This window comes from Elephantulus edwardii, unplaced genomic scaffold (genome assembly GCF_000299155.1).
Source record: "Elephantulus edwardii isolate Elephantulus edwardi_28Jun2011 unplaced genomic scaffold, EleEdw1.0 scaffold00169, whole genome shotgun sequence".
Taxonomy (NCBI): Eukaryota; Metazoa; Chordata; class Mammalia; order Macroscelidea; family Macroscelididae; genus Elephantulus; species Elephantulus edwardii.
The window spans coordinates 5,961,250-5,981,084 of NW_006399919.1; the positions used below are offsets into that span (position 1 = coordinate 5,961,250).

Here is a 19,835-nt window from a genome sequence, read left to right on the forward strand (position 1 = left end):
CAGCAACAACAACAGTGACTCAGTATATTCCTTCCATCTTCTTTTAATACTTCCTGGATCATTTAATATTCTGCCCAAAGCATCCTTGATTATAGCAACTCTAGGTTTGACGTTGTTTTTCAGTTCCTTGAGCTTAGAAATGCTGAGCAAGTTCGGCCCTTTTGATTTTCTGACTCTAGCTCCTCGCACATTTCATTGTAATATTTTGCTTCGTCATTCTGAGCAGCCTTTTGGAATCTTCTGTTCAGCTTTATTGTGATTGCATGTGTTTGTGAAAACTAATACAAGTGTTTCTTTAATGAAAACTAGACTTGTTTTGGGGTAGGAAAGATTGTAGTTGTTTTTTATTTGTGTTCCCCTCACTTTATTAAAAAAATGCTGAACATGATTTTTGTTTTTATAAGGTACAATTTATTATCTTGTAACTAATACTAGGATGCATTTTCCGTAGTAAAAAGATGTTTTTGTTGTGTGCCATTGAATTAGAATTGACTCAGAGCTGACTCTCCAGCAGATTTTCAAAGGCTGTAAATCACACAAATGAGATTGCCCATCTTTCTTCAGTGGAGCAACTGGTGTATCTGTTTTTGGGTTGGCAGTGTGACTCCTTACCAGGAAACCACCAGAGCTTCCTTTAAGAAGATGCTTTTTACTCTTTTTTAAATTATTTTTTCAGATTCTTTTTTCTTCACTGACCTTTAATTGTAGTGTTTGAATTTGGATATTATAGTCAAATTTCTTAAGCATTAATCAAAACAAGAGAGCTTTCCTTAGGTCCAGGCATAGAAGAAAGTGAATATTGGGTCTGCTTCCTTCCTCTTAGCTCTTTGCTCTGGAAGGCTGGACATATAATAGTGTAATTTTTCAGAGTATTAAGAAGTGGTTCTTTTCTTCTCTTCCCTGACTTTGCTAAGATTAGGTATGCTATTAAAATATATTTTAAAAAGAAAAATTGTTTTTCACTTAAGAAATAAGTTATATTTGAGAATGAAAAAGAGGTAACTTAAAATTTCATTCTCATCTTTCTCTGTTATACTCATTAAATCTGTATATAGGACAGTAACTTGAATGTATGAAAAGAAAATTCATTTCTTAACTTCATAGGACTATTGAAATAGTTCGGTGAGGGTTTTTGGTTTGTTTGTTTTTAAATTGGTTTCCATACCGGTAACTTAACATACATTGTGATTCATTCACATTATGTTGTGTTTTATAAAATCTTTCGTTTACATTGTTTCATATAATCAGTCATACAGTATATTTTAGAATTAATTAATATTGATCTGTGTTTCTTTTTACCCCACCTTTTGAAGTCCATCTTGAATCTTTTCTGTTCTTTGATCCCCTCCATCCACCCACTAAACTCTGCTCTCCTAGTGATTTCCACTTTTCCCTGTCCCCCCACCATTTCTCCGTTCCCCTTCCCCTTTTGAACATTTATACACATCTGACTCGGTTATCCTTCTGTTTTACAGTAGTGGTCTTATGCAGTATTTATCCTTATGAGACGGAGTCCTTTAACTCAGCATGATGATAACTCTCCCTTGTTACGTAGTATTTTACAAAAACATCATTCCTTAGTGCTGCATAATACTCTGTTTTGTGAATGTACCACCATTCACAATCTGTTTGTTTTTTGATGAGTATTTGAGCTGTTTTTATTTTTTGGTAAGCAAGGTTTTTGAATACCTATATACAACATATTAACTTTTCTTTTGGTGAATGTTAGCAGGATTTCTCAGCTGCTTTGCAACCTCAAATTTAGAAAATTTGCAAGTATAAAATTAAAGTTGGTTCTAATTGTTCATTATGTGTGTTCCTATTATGAAGAAATAAATTGTACATTCAGTATAGATTTTTAATATTATAATTATGTTTTATGCAGTTGAAGTATTAAAGAAAATTGACATTCCATCGGTGTTTATTGGTGAATCATCAGCTACTTCCCTGAAAGACGAATTCACGTATGAAAAAGGGTAAGTAATGAATAGAAAAACTAAATCAGGCTGCCTACAATCCTTGTTTACATCTTCTTATATTATTTATACTACTAGTTTTCAACATTTCTATTTTAGATGGAACTCTATTGCATTTTTAGCTGTTATTTATAAGTAACTGTATTCCACTGTTATTTATATAACTGTAAAATGAAAATCTGTTCATGCTAGAGAGAGTTTTTTAAAAAGACAGCAGAATTTTCAGTTTTCTAGTTTAGTGAAATCAAATCTTTAAATGCAGTACAGTTTACATTTGTATTGTATTGTATTAAAGAATGTTTTATTAAAAAAATTGATTTTTAGACACACAGTCTATAAAATAAACTTATATATATAAAATAAACTTTTATATATATATATAAATAAATTAGTTAAGTGATGAAGTTTTATGGAGATAAAGTCAGTGTTCAGGTTAAGAATGTTTGATTTGGAATGAAAATGTCTATAATAATGACATAACTGCTGTGGAAACTTCTGTTAAAATATCACTCACTGAGCTCACTGGCAAGGAAGAAAGATGGACAGTCTCCTCCTGTGTGATTGACAGACACGGAAAAGCTCCTGGAGGATGGGCTGTGAGTGATTCTTCTTGTTCAACACTAATGAGAGAGAGGGAACTGTAGAAAAATAGGGAGTGTAGTTCCTCAGAGTCAATGCATAGCAGTCCCATATGATCTAGCATTTCCTCTCCTACCCGAAAGAACTGAAAACAGAAGTACAATAGATGTATTGTAGCACAGCATTTAGTCATCCAGAGACATAACCATCTAAATGTCAGTCTGCATATGAATGTATAGATAAGATGTCGTATATGCATAACCCTAGAAGTGTAAGAACCATGAAAGTGTAAAATAAGTCTGATGTATATAGATCAAATATTTTATGATTGACTTATGTGGCATACCTAGAAGCAAAACAATTTACTAGATGGGACTCAATCTTTCTCCTTGACCACGCCCCAACTCCCACTGTCAGATCCTGCTTTTAACAAGCTTCTCTCCAGGGCACATTTTCCCTTTTAGTTCTTCCAAAGTACTGGCCAAAGGTGGAATTATACACTTTCCAAGTCTACACTATCCAGCATACATTTATCATGTAAATTTAAAAAAAATTTTATCCCCCTTCACTTTTTTCCTGCGTATAGCCACCCATACGCAGTGTTTTAATCATGAACATTGTGCCCCACACGATCCCTCATTCACACTGTCCATCATTCCATTAACGACCTCCTGTCCATGTTTGTTATCACACTGTCCCCATAAGACCTCACTGATCCCTCCCCCACACTGTCTTACCCCAGACCTCCACCATCCCAGTGATCATCTCTCCTTCCCTCCTTTCCACTCTTCACTCCCCCTTTATTTTTTTGTTTTCATACGGTCATTTGTTTACTTTCTGTTTCATTCATATACATTGCATTTTGTACCTGGGAAAAGAGGAAGAAAAGGGTGGAAATCACTAAGATAGCAGAGTTTAGTAGGCAGATTAGAGGAGGGAGGAGAAGGAATAGGAAAGATTCAGTGGGAACTTGAAAGGATGGTGTAATAATAAGCACAGATCAGTGGTAATTAATTATATAAAGCATAGTATATATGAATGACTGCATAAAATAGTACAAATGAAAGACTAAAACACAGTGTATAGCAAGTATTATTTTTAAGAAGCTTTTGGATTTAAGATGAATATGTAAGATGATCATATACCCTTATTTCATTGGATAGTAATGACTTATCCTTGCTGTCCCCAGTTAATTATTAAAAGCAGTACTTTACACTTGTACACAAAGACCTGTTGTTGTTGTTATGGGCCGTCAAGTCGCTTGCGACTCATAGTGACCCTGTATACTACAGCGCTAAACGCTGCTCTATCTTGTGCCATTCTCACTGCCTCAAACACACCTATCCTGATTATCCCAGTCACTGTATCAAGCCACCTCATAGAGGGTCTTCTCCTGCGCTGTCCTTCCATGCTCCCAGGCATGATATCCCTCTCCAAGGACTAGTCCCTCCTTACAACATGTTCAAAGTATGTCAGATGAAGCCCCAGAATCCTTGCCTCCAAGGAGCAGCCCAGTTTAACCCTCTCCAGGATGAATCTGTTTGTTTTCTTGGCAGTCCAAGGTACATTCAATACTCTTCTCCAGCACCACAGCTCAAAGGCATCAATTCTCCTTCTATCCTCTCTAGTCATTGTCCAACTCTGACGCATAACAAGTGATTACAAAGACCATGGCCTGTATCAGATGCACCTTAGTCTCCATAGTGACACCGATGCTCTTCAGTACTTTCGAGAGGTCCCTAACATCAGACTTTCCCATCGCAATACGTCTTTTAATTTCGTGGCTGCTGGTGCCAAGAATGTTGTCTGTGGAGCGAAGCCAACTAAAGTTGTTAACAATCTCAATTTCTTCACCATCCATCCTGATGCTGCCAATTGGTCCAGTGGTGAGAATCTTTGTCTTCTTGATATTGAGCCTCAATCCATATTGATACTGAGCCTCAATCCATATTGAAGGTTGCATTCCTTGACCTTCTGCAGCAAGCACTTCAGGTCCTCCTCAGTTTCAGCAAGCAGGGCTGTATCATCATAATGCAGATTACTGATAGATTTTTTCACCAATCCTTAGGCCACACTTCTCCTTGTAGAGCTCAGCCTCTCAGATAATCTGTTCTGCATATAAGTTGAAAAGGTATGGAGACAGGACACATCCCTGTCATACACCCTACAGGACACATCCCTGTCATACACCCTTCCCCATTTTGAACCATGCAGTGTTTCCTTGCTCTGTTCTGACCACTGCCTCTTGGTCCAAGTATAGGTTTCGCATTAGCACAATCAAGAACACTTGATTGTGTTCTGGGATTCCCATTCTTCCCAGAGTCAGCCACAGTTTGTTATGATCCATACAGTCAAACGCCTTTGCATAATCAATAAAACACAGATAGACATTCTTCTGGTATTTCCTGCTTTCAGCTAAGATCCATCTAACATCAGCTGCAGTATCCATAGAACCACGACCCCTTCTAAACCCAGCCTGGACTTCTGGTAGTTCTCTGCTGATGTGCTGTTCCAGTCATTTTTGGATGATCTTCAGTAGAATCTTGCTTGCATGTGAAATCAATGATACTGTTCTATAGTTTCCACACTCTGTTGGATCACCTTCTTTGGGATGGGAACAAATACAGATCTCTTCCTGTCAGTTGCCCAAGTGGTTGTTCTCCAGATTTCTTGGCACAACATTGTGAGCACATCCAGGGCAGCATCTGTTAGCTGAAATATGTCAATTGGTATACCATCTAATACACAAAGACCTTACATTTAAAAATTTAATTTGCTTTTTTTGTTGGACAGAACTAGGAGATAACATATCTATTAAAGGTAAATTTTTAGTACATACTTCTACTTCCAAGTTAAATATAAGACTATAGGATTTTTAACATTGTCTCATCTTACATAAAATACTTGTTATCATGACTGATGTCGAACATATTGTATAAAAACAAGTCTAATGGACCCATTACTCAGTTTCATAATTTTTTCTCATGGCTATTTTTGTTTAACCTGTTTCAGAACATCATGGTTACACGGAAACCAGTTACCCTGTTATTTCAACTGTAAATATCTCAGACTATTGTACTATAGGGTAATGTGGTAGTGTTTTCTGGATGTAACCAAAATACCTGTATTGTCCCTTTTTATTTAAAAAAAATGGTAAACAATTCTTCAGTATCAAATTTAAAAACATTTTCTGTATTTGGCATAAAAACCTAGTTTCTAATTGCCTAAGATCATTTCTAAAATATTTGTTTATTTGAGATTTGGCACTTTTCTGCTGTCAGAATCAAATAAATAACCAAGAGTAGTTTCAGTTTGCTTAAGGCAAGAGCCATGTATTATTGTCCATATATTGCAAAAGCTTGTATGTCTTAAATTTTTTGTCATCCCAATGACTTTTAAAAGTGAAAGGTTTTCTTTCAATAATTACTTTGTGAAAACAACCGTAAGTCACTACTTTCCCCTGTAAATCATGGTGTATGTTCATTTCATTTTAAGTATAACAAGTTTACTTAACTCGTCTTTAATATCTTAAACATGATTATTTGTCTTATAACATTTATCACAGTCTAGATTTTTAAAAAACATCCTTGAGGTCTTGCCTTGAATGTCCTCTGTCTTTTGTTTCCCCTGTAAAATTGGTGATGAGATCTAGAGGCTTGATCCAAATGAAGTATGATTATTTTGGTAGGGGTAGAGGTGATTGTTGTGTACCATCAAGTCAGAATCAACCCATAGCTGACCCTCTAGTAGGTTTTCAGAGGCAGTGTGGCAGTGCTGCAGTGGAGCAGCTGGTAAACTAGAACCATGTGCTCTCAGGATTGCAGTGTAGCTCCTTACCACAAGCTAGATAGTATTGTGTATTTCTAAAGGGGACACATAATGTTTGCTCTCTTTTTGTGATGTAGTCAGTCATTTATGATCATTTGCCTGTATTCATTAGGTCATTAGGATTTGCCTATAATTTTGTCATTATATTAGATATGAATACATAAAGAAAAGAAAAAGTGTGTCTTTTGAGATATTTGATAACCCTATGTATGTTCTGTAGAAGAAAGATAGGATTAAACTCTTAATTCTTTTTTTCTATTGCTCTTTGATCTTTTATTATCATCTCCCCAAGACACGTATGTGTATGTGTAGGTATTTTTTAAATACCTCTTAACTCATGTTGTTATGTGCCATTAAGTCACCTTTGACTTATAGTGACCCTGTATACAACAGCTCTGGTGTGCACTGTCCTGAGACAGTTTCATGGATTTCAACACACCTGCCCTCATTGCCCTAGTTATTGTATCAGTCCATCTCTTCCATCTTCCTCTCCTGCGCTCCTCCACCCTTCCGAGCATGATACCCTTCCCCACAGATCGATCCCTCCTGGCTACATGCCCAAAGTATGTGAGATGGAGCTTCAAAATCCTAACCTCCAAGGAGGGACTTGGTTTCAACCTCTCTAGGACAGACCTTTTTGTTTGCTTGGAGGTCCATGGTATGTTCAGGACTTTTCTCCAGCACCACAACTTGAAGGCATCAATTCTTCTTTCATCCTTAGTCATTGTCCAGCTCTCTGATGCATAGCAAGTAATTGTGAAGACCATGGCCTCGATCATGCCCACCTTAGTCTCTCTCTAGACTGACATCATTGCCTCTCAATACTCTGGAAAGGTCCGTGACAGCCCATTTACCTAATGCAAGCTGCCTTTTGATTTCCTGATTGCTGGTGCCAAGAGTGAAAACCTATTTCATATGTTTCATTATACTGCAGTTATTTTCCTTATTGATATTCAGATTATTCCCTTGCAGATGTCTTCTATTTATGGCTGATTTCTTTTGACATAAATGCAAGAGTCTTTAATTATTCCATGCTTCTATCCCAACAATTTTTTCCTGGGCCCTAGTCATTTCTTCACCAAACACTAATTTTATTTATGTGGAAATGGTATTTGTAGAACACAGTGCTGCATCAAGGATGATCGTTGTTCCTGGGCTCATTATATCCAGGGATTTTTATAGGACAGAATAGCCTAAATTTATGGGAAATACCCATTTTTTTAACAGAGTAAATAAATTATGAACTTTTACTTCCACCTTAAATTCAGTACTATAGTTTGTTTTTACTTTATCTCATCTTCTGTGTTTTCTTTTTTCTTCTGTTTCAGTGAGCGTAAAACAGACTAAGTAAAAAGAATAAATCAGTCCTACTACAAATACACATTTAAAATGAAGGTCTAACAGTTACTGTATCAACTTCATAATTTATATAACTTTCAGAACTAATTTTTAGGGTGCTTGAGCAAAAATATTTGAAGACCACTGCCTTAGACTATTAAAGAGTGAAAGATTCTTTAGGATCAATCCCAGATGCTCTGCCGGGGAAGAAGGGACAATCTCCTCCTGTACCAGTCAGATCTGATTTGACGGTACACTCACGCAAAAATTAAAAAAAAAAAAATATTAGGGAGCTCTGGTGGCCTAGTGGCAAGGATCAAGTAATCTAACTAATCACTGGCAGAATTTTACAGAACAGAAAACTGATCTTCCACCTCACTCTCTGCTCCCCTTTGGAAGGCATACAGCTTATCATGTCCACACCTATTGCTTTTGGGTTGAATGCACTTCACTTTTTACCTTTCTTTATAATTTTATAAACTTATTGTTAAAAGTATATCGTTGAAGAAGTCCAAGATCTTTCCAAGTATTGGCCACCCTGTCCATCTGTCCCCATCCTTCCTTTGTGTTGTTGCCAGGTGCGACTGAGCTGATTCTAACTCATGGAAACCTTTCCTGATCCTATACTATCCTCACAGTCTCCATTGTGCTCAAACCCATTGTTACCAGCACCATGTCAGTGCATTTCATGGAGAGTCTTCCTCTCCTTCACCGACCCTCCACTTTGTCAAGTTATGTTAAGACCAAGTCTTACTATCGTTCCCTCTAAGGACCACCCTAGCTCCACTTCGTCTAAGATAGAGCATTTGTTATTTGGGAAATTGATGGTCTCTTTAACACTCTTATTTAGAACTACATTTCCAAGGCATCAATTCTTCTTTGGTCTGCCATATAATAGACACAATATGGGCAGCTCAGAAGAAGCCACATTTGATCTCCACTGGAGAGCTCTCGTGGCCTAGTGGTAAGTGACTGCTCTGCTAACCTGAAGGCATGTGGCTTGAATCCAACATGAGCTTCATGGGAGAAAGATGAGCAGTCTCCTGTGTGATTAACTACCTCTGAAAAGAAAACCTGCTGGACGGTCAGCTGTGGGTCAGTTCTGACTTGGCAGGCCACAGCTCCACTAATGGGAAGAGTCTCCATCCACAACATCAACACAAAACCACCTCCTAAGAGGTCAGACATGCCCCACATTCCCTGTCAGTTCAGTCACCAGCCATTCCTCCCAAGACTTTCACTGCCCTGCTACTCATCCGACAAATCCGTTGCCGTGACCACACAGTTTATAGGCAACAGGCATAATTAAAGATCTAAGTTATAGAGTAAAAGGTTATAGTTCGTGTAGCAAACAAGATCTAATTCTTCAGTCAGAACAGCTTCTCAGTCATGCTCTCAGGCCCTTTGGCTGTTAGCCTCGGAACTTTGAGGAAGTGTTACACAAATAGCTCTTTTAGCCTCTCAAGCTCTCTAGTAAAAGCCTGGCTAATGGCCTTCAGCTCTGTCCCTGTGGAGCAGCATTCCAGTCCAGCTCTGTCACTTTCTGGCTCTGCACTGCCCCCTGCTGCTGCTGCAGCTGCTGCTGTGGCTGCCTCTCTGCTGCCACTGCCACCCTGGTCTGAGTCCTGGTCCATCACTTGTAAGACTCTGGTCCAAATAGACAAAATGGACTGTCTGATTCTCTCCTGAAGGTAGTGAGATCCCCTTTTACTGCCTTTGAACCTGCTTAATTTAAGAATGGCAGAATGGCAAAACTGACCAATCAGCTCATTAGTTGTGTACACACCTTTGGGAAGCTGTGCTTTATGAGGAGGAATGTGGCATCAGTATTGGAGGAAGACTCTTCAACAACCTCAATTATTCAGATATGACACAACCTTTCTGGTTGAAACTGAAGAAGACCTGAAGCACTTGGTACAGAAGGTCAGACAGAGTCTGTAGTCTTCAATGTGGATTGAAGTTCAACATCAAGAAGACAAAGATTCTCACCAACTGGGCCAGTTGGCAGCACCATGATAGATGGAGAAGAGATTTAGGTTGTTAACAATTACAGCTTGCTCGGCTCCACAATAAACACTCTTAACCACCAACAACTAGGAAATCAAAAGACGAATGTCAGTCTAGAGACTAAAGTGCACCTAATCCAGGCCATAGTCTTCGCAATTACTTGCTATGTATCAGGGAGCTGGGTAAGGACTAAGGATGATAGAAGAAGAATCGATACCTTCAAATGGTGGTGCTGGAAAAGAGTCTTGAACATACCATGGACTTCTAAGCAAACAAATAGGTCTGTCTTGGAGAGAGTGAAACCAGGTTTCTCCTTGGAGGTTAGATTTTGGAGCTCTGCCTTGCATACTTAGGGCACGTTTCCAGGAGAGATTGGTCTTGGGAGAAGGACAATCATACTCGGAAGGGTGGACAGACAGTGCAGGAGAGGGAGACCCCGATGCGACGGATTGATACAGTGACTGGGGCAATAGGGGTTGTTGTGTTGGAGTTAGTGAGACTGGCTCAGGACAGGGTGGGGTTCAGAGCTGCTGTACATCAGGTCACTATGGGTCACAGACGACTCGATGGCACAGAACAGCAGCAGCAATGTGTACTTGTACTAAATGGCTATGTGATCTACAGCCTTATTTTTTGTACCAAGACCATATTTTTCAACTACCAACCCTTTTCCTTTTCTAAGTTTTGAATTCTGGCCACCAGTTATTAATAATGTACCTTGGCTATGTGCTTGATAATTTCAGACTGCAGAAGTTTGAAATCCTTATTTTTTTCCATCTTTGGTTTTAGTGGCTGGTGTTTATATTTGAATAACAATCATGTTGACTGATCTTCACTGTATGTGTATAGGTATTTTCCTGTCACTGATGGTATTATATTCAGGATAGATCTTGAAATAATCTATTTGATGATGAATCTGACAACATTCCTCTTTGTTATTCCCAGTGGAGTAAATAATGTGATTATTTTATTCAGAATGAATGGCTAACTCAGGGCATTTCAGCTCATTAATGCCTATGATACTGATATTTGAGGCTATTTCACTTTTTTACTCCTTCCAATTTTCCTAGTTATACTTCATACATTCCACATTACATTTAGAAATTGGTTTCTGCAGTTGTTTCTCCTCATTTTGAATTATGTGACATCATCAACTGAAGGTGCTTCACACCAGGCACATCATTAAGGTGGACGCCCCCTGTACAGGGCAGCTCTTCCCTAGGTGTGGTTCACGCTGAGGGCCTCAGCTTCTGGCACCAGAGCAGACTGTCCTCTACTGCTATTTAGAGGCTTACAGAGAGCTCAATGTGCCAGCAGTAAATTAGTCTGGGAACTTGAATCCTGTCCATACTGTTAGTATTTGAAACACTGGTGGCTTAGTTTCCAGCGACACAACAGCACAAAAGTGGTGACACTTCCTATACTGTTTGGAGCAGCATCTTCCAACAGTTGAATGTGGGAAGTGTTTGTGCACTCAGGAATTTGGAGGTGGTGGTTTTTTTGTTCTAAATGCAGGAAAGTAAAATGTTTCTTATTCACTATATGAATATTGCCTGCAGTTGTAAATAGGATTGGCTTTTCTGTTTTGTCTGGCTGATTATTTTCTTTCATTTGTATATTACAAAGCTCACTTTTCTACTTTGATTTTGTAATCTGAATTTTTACTTAATTCTCTTAATGAAGTGTTAATTTTCCATCAAAATTAGAAATAGGTTTTTTTTTCTTGCTCTTTAGTTCTTATGCCTACAGTAGCTTTCTCTTACTGTCTGGCTATTACCTTCAGCTTGTTAAATCATAATGGGTTGTGGGCACATTTGTCTTATTCCTCAGCTTTAGTGAAAAACTTGTTTCCCTTATAAATAACATGCTGGAGTTTTAGTGTATTTAGAAACTAACTTTTAGGGAGCTCTGCTGGCCTAGTGGCAAGAAGCTGCACTGCAGTCATAGAGTTGTGCCATTCAAATCCACCAGATGCTTTGCTGGAGATAGACAGTCTCTTTCTGTACCTGTCAGATCCTATTTGATGTTACATGTACAAAAAATAATTTAAAAAAATTAAAAAAATGATCTTTTAATGCCAGTTTTTAATTTTACTTTTTTTCCTTAAGACTATTTTTAAAATAATGGTTTTTTAAGGCATGTGTTTGGGAGCTCTAGTGGCTTAACGGTAAGGAATTGCACTACCAATGCAAAGGTACGTGGCTCGAATCCATCAACTGCCCCACAGAAGAAAAGTGGGCATCATCCTTCATGACTTACAGCCTCTGAAAACCTGTTGATGGGTCAACTTTCGGTCAGTACTGACTCGATGGTATATAGTAACACAACAACAGTTCACTGAACCTTTGAAGTGGATTTAAATCCCAACTTCCATTACTTTTTATCTGTGTGATTATTAATAAGAAACTTATTATCTGTAAAAGGATAATAAAGTTTGGACCACTTTTCCAAACACATACATTGTAAAATTCCGTATTTTTGTTTTAAAAAAGAAAGTAGCTCTTTTTTCTTTTATATTTTCCTCTAAAGGCTTTGAAGATCTTAAACAAAACTCTTTCCAGTATCACACCACAGTGTATCACCATGGGACTGATACAGCCAAGGGTAGCCAAGCCAAGGCCATGTCTTTGGCCTTCCTAGACTCTGAGAGTTGGCAGTAGTGGTGGTGGAAGCTGAGGCTCTCTGACTGCCCCTGCAGTGACAGAACAGCAGGCAGAGCTGGGTTCACACCCCCTCTCCCTTCTGGCGCCCTCTTGATCTGATCAAGTACTTGAACGCATGAAGACTTGAAATATGCTTGGGAGCTCAGGCAAAGGAGAAAGATACAACCAAGATTACTTAGGCCTCTGCTTCCCTGGTCAGTTCTGGGCCTCACAGTTGATGGAAAATATTTAGGGATGGACATGGAGGCAGTATCGTGGGCTTCCTAGTGAAGATGTTTTTCATCACATACAGATTGATCTGGGCTGACTTGGTCAACTCAATGATGGAGAACCTGGGCAGAGAGAAGTAGAAACAAAACTAGAAGAATGGCACTTTCTACCCTATCGTATCATTATCTTCCTATCAGCAGAAGAGTTTACCGTTTTCAAGTGATACCTTGAATGACTGTTGTACTTTTGATTCAAGATGGTTACAAACTTTTATGAATGTAGATCCTTTAAAATTCTTACTATGTGGCTGTATAATTTACTATGAAGTTTGAGAAATGGCAGACAGACATTAATTTGATATATGAAACATTAGAATTAGAATGCAAACCTACAAATCCTTACAGAAATGTTTGACAGGAAATCTGGCAGTTGAGTCTACTGTAATTCCACAGATGCCGCACCCAGTAGGGTCTTGTTCATTGCTCCTGGCCGCTTTGTTCTTCTGCCTTATTTCTTTGTAACATTTTGTACCATCAAGTCAGAGCTCAACTATAGCTGACTCTCCAGTTGGTTTTCAGAGGCTGAAATCGCATGGGAGGAGATTGCTCATCCTTCTCCCGTGGAGCAGCTGACAGATTCAAACTGCATGCCTTTAGGATTGCAGCACAGCTTCTTGCCAAGACATTAACATAGAGGAAGACAAACCTAGAATAAAAGAGGAATAAGCTTTGCCTTTGTAATGACATTAAGAAGTATGGTTAAAGTTAGGCTGAGCAGTTAGTTTTTGTTGTGAACAGTTCATTTGTAGCAGGGTGATGATGGTAAGTGGGGATATTTCAGGGAATCTCCCTGGAAATCTGTATTATCTGTTCCTGTATCTCAGTCTGGCTCCGTCTTCAGGGTTCGTGCCAAGAACAGGGCCACTGTTTACAGGGTTGACCTCATGCTGGATAGATCTTATCTAATAGAGCAGCTCTCTTTACACTGGTAAGTTTTCAGTCACTCTGGTATCTTATGAAAAGTTCCAGCTTCCCCTGTTCCTCTGTAAAGTGACAAAAATGGGAATCTACTTGTATTCTAATTAGCCTTTCCATTTTAGAAAAATATTATTTGAATTATTGAGAGGTCACTGCTAATCTTATTGCTCTTTGTTTTTGTTTTTAGTGAAGCTTGGTAGAGTCCCTTGGATGTGAATGTAAATAATCATAACATGAAGTTTTATACATAACCTTTACGCAAATAAGTAAACTTATTTCCGCTGAAAGGCATAGAAGGCATGCCCCAGTTTTTCCCACAAAGATTCACATTTCTATTTATTGTAGTCAAGCAGTGGAGATATTAACGAATAGGAAATCACAATGTTTACGGGTTCTTTTACCAGTTTTCCATAGCTCACCGGTAAATACGTGTAAAGTACAGAGGCTGTGTCCTTAATCCTTACCTGGTGCTACAAGTAGATAGAAAAACAGATAGGGAAGGAGGAGTATAATTTTCATTGGTAAACTTAAACTCATTGCCTTTGAGTTGGAATCAAGTCACAGCTGACCCTCCGGCACTTTTCAGGAGGCTTTAAATCACGCAGGAGGAGGGGACCCTTTGATGTCCTGCAGAGCTGGTGGACTTGAACCACTGGAAGTTTGCTGCCTTGGGGTTAACCACACAGTTCCCTGTGGACTATTTCATAGGAGCTCTAGAGAGTTCTCACTAGGGTCAGTGGTGCTCCATAATTGATAAATAGTAGTTTGGTGGGTGGGAGACTTTCTGTTGATGTGTTAACTAAACTAAACTCATTGTCATCGAGTCAGAATGGACTCGGCTCACCTGCCAGCAGGTTTCGGAAGCTGTAAATCACATACGAGGAGATTACCCATCTTTCTTCCATGGAGTGGCTGGCAGATTTGAACTGCCAGAGAAGTAGCACCTAGGCCACCAGAGCTCCCTCAGATGTTTTAACTTATTATTGTTGTTCATGATATTGATTTTACTTATATAGCCTCTTTTCAGCTGTTTGTACTTAAATAACATCATTCCAAGATGTATGAACACAGTAGTATTGATTAGCTTCTTTTAAATTTAGATAGATAAAGCTGGAGTGGGGGAAATTCCTTAACTTACTGGAAACAATGAGATATTTGTAGTGCACTGAGTTATAATGTCTGAATGTTTATTTTTTTTAGTGTTTTTCCTGATTTTAGTTGATACCGTTATTCAGCAACTCTTCATATTTCTCAATTATTTATTTTTATTTATCTTCCAGGGGCCACATTATCTTAATTCCAGAATTTAATCTTCCTCTGGAATACTACCTTATTCCTTTCCTTATCATAGTGGGAATCTGTCTCATTTTGATAGTCATTTTTATGGTAAGTACATTACTTTTAAATAATAAAATTATCATGCATATAGGAAACCTTGATGTATCTAGCAAAATATTGTGCTGATTGAAAAAAGTCTTAACATAAGGAGTACATAGTTTATAAGTCCGTTTATATAATGTTCTCGAGGAGGCAAATCTAATCTGAGTGGGAAAGTATGAGAATAGTGCTTGTCTTGGGGAGATTGGGTAAGGATGATGATTGGCTGGGATGAGTGTAAGGGACAGCCGAGGAGACTCTATGAGTGTGTTCTGTTGTGTGGGTTGCTGGGAGTTAGGTCCTGTGTGCTGTCTAGTTTATTCTAACAGTAGCAGTGGGCTTTTCCAGAGAACCGCGCAAAGATGAGGTGTCCTTCTTACTGCATATCATGTACATAGTATGTACATATTACTGTTGACATTAACTTTCGTCCCTTGCTAAGCAAAGTATTTTTTTCTGGTTTCTTTACTGAAAGTTACTATTTTATCATTTCTTTTTTCTTTCTTTGGAAGTAAATCCCTGGATGTAAAGGTAGAAGGGATGAGGATTAAGCTTCGTGTCATAGAAGGAGAAGGAGCTACATGTATTATTTGTGGTTCTTTTGTAAGGAAGATTTGTTCCATCTACATATCAGTCATTGAGTCATTTATTGAAATTAGTAGATGTGTACTTTTAAATTTGAGTTATAATTCGGCACGACATTTTAAAACATCTTCATTGTTTAAATTTTATTTCTTTTGTTAATTTTGAAAATACAGCAACACATATACCAACTTAATAGTTTCTACATGCACAATTCAATGACATTTAATACAGTTTTCAAGTTGTGCAACTATCTTTACCCTTCTTTGATGGATTATTCTTCTTCAGCTTGAATTTACTACCCCTTGTGTTTTCCACTTGATGTTTCAAATTGCTGTTATTAATATGGTCTTATATAGATAATTCTTGGGTGCAGTGCTCAAGGCAGATGTATTTTTACTCTTTTTAAGCTAAGCTCTTGTTCAGGGGCCATTTATAAAGTTCATCTTAGAGCATTAGGTTCAAGAGTTCCCCTAACCACCGTGGGTCCAAAAGGTTTGGAGTCCGTAAGAGTTAAAAGATCTTAAAAAAAAAAAAAAAGTTAAAAGTTCTATTGTTTGACTTTCAAATTTGTCTTAATGTGACAGTTATTTTACTTTATGGCTTTGCAGATCTGCTGTTATCTTCTGTCCTCATTTCTTCTTGGTGAAGAAGGATGGTTTATATTTCAGTAGCATTTTGTTGTTGTTGTTGTTACCTGTTATTGAGTTGGCCTCTGACGGACCAGAACACTGTTCCCCTGATCGGTTGCACATTGCATCCCTGTGACCATAGGGTTTCCACTGTCTGATTCTCAGACGTTTGTCACCAGGCCTTTCTTCCTAATCTTAGTCTGCAAGCTTCATTGAAAGCTACCTGACATCATGCAATAGACAGGCCTTCACTATGGGTGGAGGTTGTACTTGACGTGTGTTAGCTAGGAGTCAGCTGTTTCTGTTACTTAAAAAGCAAGAATTCATTGGGGGCATTGAAGCATCAACATCCCACCAATTGCAGTCTATGTGTGTCCTCTGCATGCCTATTATTGAGTAATCTTACTTTTACATGAGTAAAGATCTCCATGATCTACAGCTCTGACCTCATTTTCTAGTTTTAGGATTTTCACCCCATGTAAAGTGTGTCAGTGAAGCAAAGCAGCCTGTCATTGGGCAAGCTTGTGGTTTCACTTTCTCACCAAAACATGTTCTCCTTGTGCGTAATTCTTAAAAGTAAAAAAATATCCTTCTAATGTCCTTAAGCTAAGGCAGAATCCTCTTTCATTTGGGATATAAGCCTTCAAGGACCTTGGTTTTCTGCAGTCTCAGTTCTCATCTCTTATCCTTGCTCGGGAACCCACATTCTAACCCTCTGTACTTGTGCCTACATCTGTGTCCTCAGTGCCCCAGAACTGACAAGGCGTGCACTTGGTATTCCCTAAAGACTTCTCATTCATTCTTGTAAGCATCACAATTTATAGTAAAGACCATTTTGTATATTTTATCCAGCATTTTTAGATTTTTGTAGTAGAGAAAGTCTGTATTTATTCTCCTATACTGCTGGGAATGAAAATTCTGTAAATTTATTTTATCATTTATAGGAACCTCAGTACTCCCATTCATTCTAATTTGTTGAAGTCTTGATATTTTTATTTGTTTGTCGTTTGTATTTAAGGAGCTCTGTTGGCTTAGAGGTAAGGAGTTGCTTTGCCAACCCAAAGGCACATTGTTCAAATCCACCTGCTCCTCAGGCACATTGTTCAAATCCACCTGCTCCTCTGCAGGAAAAAGATGGACAGTCTCCTGCAGTGCAAACCGCCTGGAGGGTCAGCTAGGAGAGTTGGTTCTGACTCAACAGAACAGGACAACAATATTTGTGTTCTTGTGAGAAAACAGTTATATATTACTTTTGAGGTTTCTGGAAAGGTTTCAGAGTTAATAAAGAAACATTTTAAACTTTAAAAATATTCTTTAAAGAAGAATTTGTGGGGTAACTTCACTAATGTACAAAGCTTTAATCCTATTATTACATTTAGCATTAAAGTGACTTGAATTGATTTGCAGTAGCTATCTATGAAGTTACAGACATTTGTTATTTTCATACCTATTTACTGCTTGCATAATAAGTATTTGATTTATTTTTTCTCTTACTTTTAGATCACAAAATTTGTCCAAGATCGACATAGAGCTAGAAGAAACAGACTTCGTAAAGATCAACTTAAGAAACTTCCTATACATAAATTCAAGAAAGGTAAGTGAATAATTTTCTAAATACCAACTCTTGAATAAGGCCTTATACATGCTATGCCTGTCACTTTGATACTCAGTTATATATTCAATTCTGCTGTGATATCTTTGGTGAAAGCAGTGAAAGGGTACCTCATCTATATTAAAAAATGGTAATTACACACTAAAATGTCTTTTTATCATGACCATAAGACAGCAGTTCTAAACGATGTCAGTGGTAATACTTCTTTGACACACTAATCCTCCACCATCACCCCATTGGCTCCTTCTGCCCCCACCACTGTGTAGTGTTTCAATAACTACATACACAAGTGCCTTTTTGGTGTCAATACACGTTACATATGTAATCTCATTTAATTTTAATACTTTTTTTAATGAGTGAAATTGCTATAGCCTCTTTACAGATGAGAAAAAAAGGCTCCAAGAAACTAAGAGTGTTAGCTCATGTCACCTAGCTAGCTAGTATTGATGAGCTGAGATGGTCCTAGTACTCTGACCAAGATAATCTTCGTTTTGTTGTTGTTGTGCACCATTAAGGCATACCAACTCACAGCTGACCCTCCAGCAGGTTTTCAGAGACTGTATTACATGAGAAGAGATTAGCTGGTGGATTCAACCCAAATGCTTATATTTCACTTACTGAAAATTGTTCATGTTTCTAGGTCCTGTTTTTTTTTTTGTTTTTTTTTTAAGTGTTCTAAGTGTTCTTATGCAGTATATATCTTTTTCACCATGAGGAAAACGCATAATGAGGAATGACTCAGCATAATGTCTTCCAGACGTACCCATTTTATGTAGTGTTATACTCGTTTTTCAGTGCTGGTTACTATTCCATTGTCTGATGTACCACCTATTCGATGACCTGCTTTCACACCATTTATCTGTAGAAGTCAAACTTCTTGGTGGGTAGGTTATTTCCCTTTATAACAATCGTATAGACAGAGTAGAACTGTCCCCATATGGTTTCCAAGACTATAAATGTGGAAGTTGACTGCCGCATCTCTTTCCCGTGGTGCAGCTGGTGAGTTTGAATCACTATTTTGGTAGGCAGCCAGGCATTTAACTTCTGTGTCACAAGAATATCTTTGTTTTGGAATATAAATGGTTGTGAAATTTTCATGTCATGGTAGTTACATGCTTAATTTTTGAAGTGCCACCAAACTGTTTTCTAGTGCAGCAGTACCATTTTACAACCTCAGCAGTGAAGGACAAGTGTTTCAGTTTCTTTCGATTCTCCTCCATATTTGTTATTTTTAAGTATTTAAATAATAGCTGTTCTTGTGGATGTGAAGTATCCTATTGTTGATGGCAGTGAGTTTTCTGGTTTTTAAGGATTAATGATATTGAACATCTCTGTTTTTCTTCTTTTGAATATGTCTGTTCAAGTCTTAAATTAATTTTAAAATTAAATTGTCTTCTTGTTGAGTTAGAAGAGTTCTTTATTCTGGTTAAAAAACTTTAAGCAGTCTTTGGGATGTCTGCATTTTCTTCTCTCATTGTGTAGGTTATCATTTCACTTTCTTGACAATGTTCTTTTATACACAGAAGTTTTTAATATTGACAGAGACCATTTTACCAGCTGTTTTCTTTTGTTTTTCTTGATGTTCTAGGCCATTAAGTTTGTTGTAAGTTACACATCCTGCTTTGTTCTTAAATTTTTAATGATTTTAGCTCTTTGAATTCTTTTGAGTCCTTTTTTAAAATGTGGTGAGGTTAGAATCCAGATTCTTCTGCGTGTGGAAGTCCTGTTTTCCCAATATAATTTATTTGCTTTCCTCATTAAAGAACTTCAGAACTCTTGTTAAAAATCAACTAGCTATACATGTATTGTTTATTTCTCAACTCTTAATTCTATTCCATTTATTTATATGATTGTTGTTAGAGCAGCACTGAACAGCTTTGATGGTATCATTTTGTAATAAGATTTGAACTCAGGATGCAAGAGTCCTCCTACTTTATTCTTTTCCCAAGAATTTTCTTTCCCTCTAATTATGATTTCTTGCCATTCTTTATTAATTTGAGGATTGACTTTCCCTATTTCTGCAAAAAAAACCACTTAAAATTTGGTAAGAATTA

At 37.7% G+C, this 19,835-nt stretch overlaps 1 protein-coding gene across 1 annotated transcript in view; it reads left to right on the plus strand.

The window, feature by feature from the left end:
* The window catches only part of LOC102860557 (E3 ubiquitin-protein ligase RNF13-like), a 136,254-nt gene that overhangs the window by 94,176 nt on the left and 22,243 nt on the right, over nucleotides 1-19,835 (plus strand). Inside the window, exons 5-7 of the mRNA XM_006895565.1 lie at nucleotides 1,886-1,976; nucleotides 14,859-14,964; nucleotides 17,670-17,763. Of these exons, the coding sequence (XP_006895627.1) occupies nucleotides 1,886-1,976; nucleotides 14,859-14,964; nucleotides 17,670-17,763 (291 nt within the window). The remainder of the gene's footprint in view (nucleotides 1-1,885; nucleotides 1,977-14,858; nucleotides 14,965-17,669; nucleotides 17,764-19,835) is intronic.